At 34.9% G+C, this 1,936-nt stretch overlaps 1 protein-coding gene across 1 annotated transcript; it reads left to right on the forward strand.

The window, feature by feature from the left end:
• The first annotated feature begins 232 nt into the window (after positions 1-232).
• Positions 233-1,473, forward strand: mrps33 (mitochondrial ribosomal protein S33). Its single transcript, XM_056257437.1, has 3 exons — positions 233-412; positions 661-881; positions 979-1,473. Exons 2-3 carry the CDS (start codon positions 667-669, stop codon positions 1,082-1,084), a joined length of 321 nt encoding a protein of 106 aa, XP_056113412.1. The 5' UTR covers positions 233-412; positions 661-666; the 3' UTR covers positions 1,085-1,473.
• Positions 1,474-1,936: the final 463 nt, after the last annotated feature.

The following is a 1,936-nucleotide window of genomic DNA, read 5'->3' on the forward strand; positions in this document are numbered from 1 at the left end:
CTTTAAGCCGTAGTTTTTTTACAAATAAATAAATAAATCTGTAGCACCAATAAGTCTTATTATTACAGAAATATCTTCTCATTAGCTTTTATAATATTTAACCCGGGGAAATTAGAAGTGAGTAAAATAAATGTTACTTAATATATTGAATGACATGTCACATATTACTGTTTTTAAGGAACTAAGACGGTAGGATAACAGGAAGTGCTTGACCTGCTCCGCGCATGCTCATCTTTCATGTTCCCCAATGTGTGTTTGAGCGTATGAAGGTTGAACTGTCTACTAACCATAAACGAGTATTTAAACTAGTTATTGAATTGTCTGTATTGTTCAGTATCTAATGTCCACATGCCGTTACAATAAAGTATATATTTGTGGACCTCACCTGCTTCGTTCGGGATTTTAATAAAGGGTAAGCAAACAATATTTGGATCAATTATCTGCCAGGTGTCTACAAAACAACTGCAGCCTCTTTAATAAAATCTATCTATCTATCTATCTATCTATCTATCTATCTATCTATCTATCTATCTATCTATCTATCTATCTATCTATCTATCTATCTATCTATCTATCTATCTATCTATCTATCTATCTATCTTCTCCATTAATGCATGCACGAGTCATTTAACTAATGCATTTATCTGTGTGTTCTGTTAGTTGAAGATGGCTGGTCTTTCTAGCTATGCCCTGCGCATGGCCCGTCTGAGCGCCCGAATATTTGGAGATGTGTCCCGTCACACAGATTCCAAGTCTATGAAAGTTGTTGGGTTTTTTAAAGAACCGCCTCCGGCCCAGAGAAAAGAAGTGTATGACTGGTACCCCCCACACAAGATTTACTATTCAATGACCCAGAAGCTCAGATATTTGGGGCTTTTCAGGTAGGCTCTGGCATAATATTATAGTGCACATATGAACAGAAGTATATCTTCAAATACTTCTGTTTTTGTTGATGACATTTTTCTGGTATTGTTTTAGGGATGAGCACCAGGATTTCAAGGAGGAAATGAGACGCTTGAGGAAACTGCGGGGGAAAGGAAAACCTAAGAAGGGAGAAGGGAAGAGAGCCACAAAGAAGAAGTAGACCAACACATTTCAGCTATTTATGAACGGACACTTGAGAATCTAATGAAGAAACTGAGCTAAATACCTGTGTGGACAACGGGACATTGTTTATAACAGCGGCAACATTATATTAGCAGAGATTGTGGTGGAAAAAAAAATCAGAAACATGACATCTGTGATGGAAATTAAATATGATTAGTTTTGTACATTTTGCATCTTCATTTAGCCTTATTTTTTTTTTTTTAATTGACATGGTTTTGATTATGCTTTTCTGCAGAGTGTTGCCAATTTTCCATAATGGAACATCCTCAGATTACCTAACCAACACATTTAGGTTTGTATTTCTAAGACTACACTGAAAGAAAAGAATTAGAAAATTCTGAAAGCGATAATAAACTATTAGTGCACGAGCATGACGTTTTTTTTTTTGTTTTTTTAAATGATGCATGGTTGAAATGCCATTGCATAGCATGAAAAGACAACAATTCAGATTATGAACTGTTATAAAGAGGGGAAAAAAGCCCATTCCTTGACTAAATAATTTATATTATAGTGTTACATTTGTGCCCACAAATCAATACACCATATATTGTAATTGACCCATACATTTTGCAGGAGCATGTTAGACATGTTGCATTTATGTAGCAATAACGTTGATTGTGGATGACATGCCATTTTGTGAACCCGTCCATATTCGGACCTATATTCCAAACTATATTATAAGATAAAGATGATAAAATTGCATCTTAAAAAAAATCTTCCTCCAAGAATCACAGGCACAAGAGGATCATCAGAGGATCATTCCTTAATCACTAAAATATTCTTGTGTTGCAGATTAAGTTCCTATTTTTTGGTTTATTCTGTCAAACGT

The sequence above is a fragment of the Rhinichthys klamathensis genome, unplaced genomic scaffold (genome assembly GCF_029890125.1).
Source record: "Rhinichthys klamathensis goyatoka isolate OS25496 unplaced genomic scaffold, OSU_Roscu_1.1 h1tg000139l_1, whole genome shotgun sequence".
Classification (NCBI taxonomy): Eukaryota; Metazoa; Chordata; class Actinopteri; order Cypriniformes; family Leuciscidae; genus Rhinichthys; species Rhinichthys klamathensis.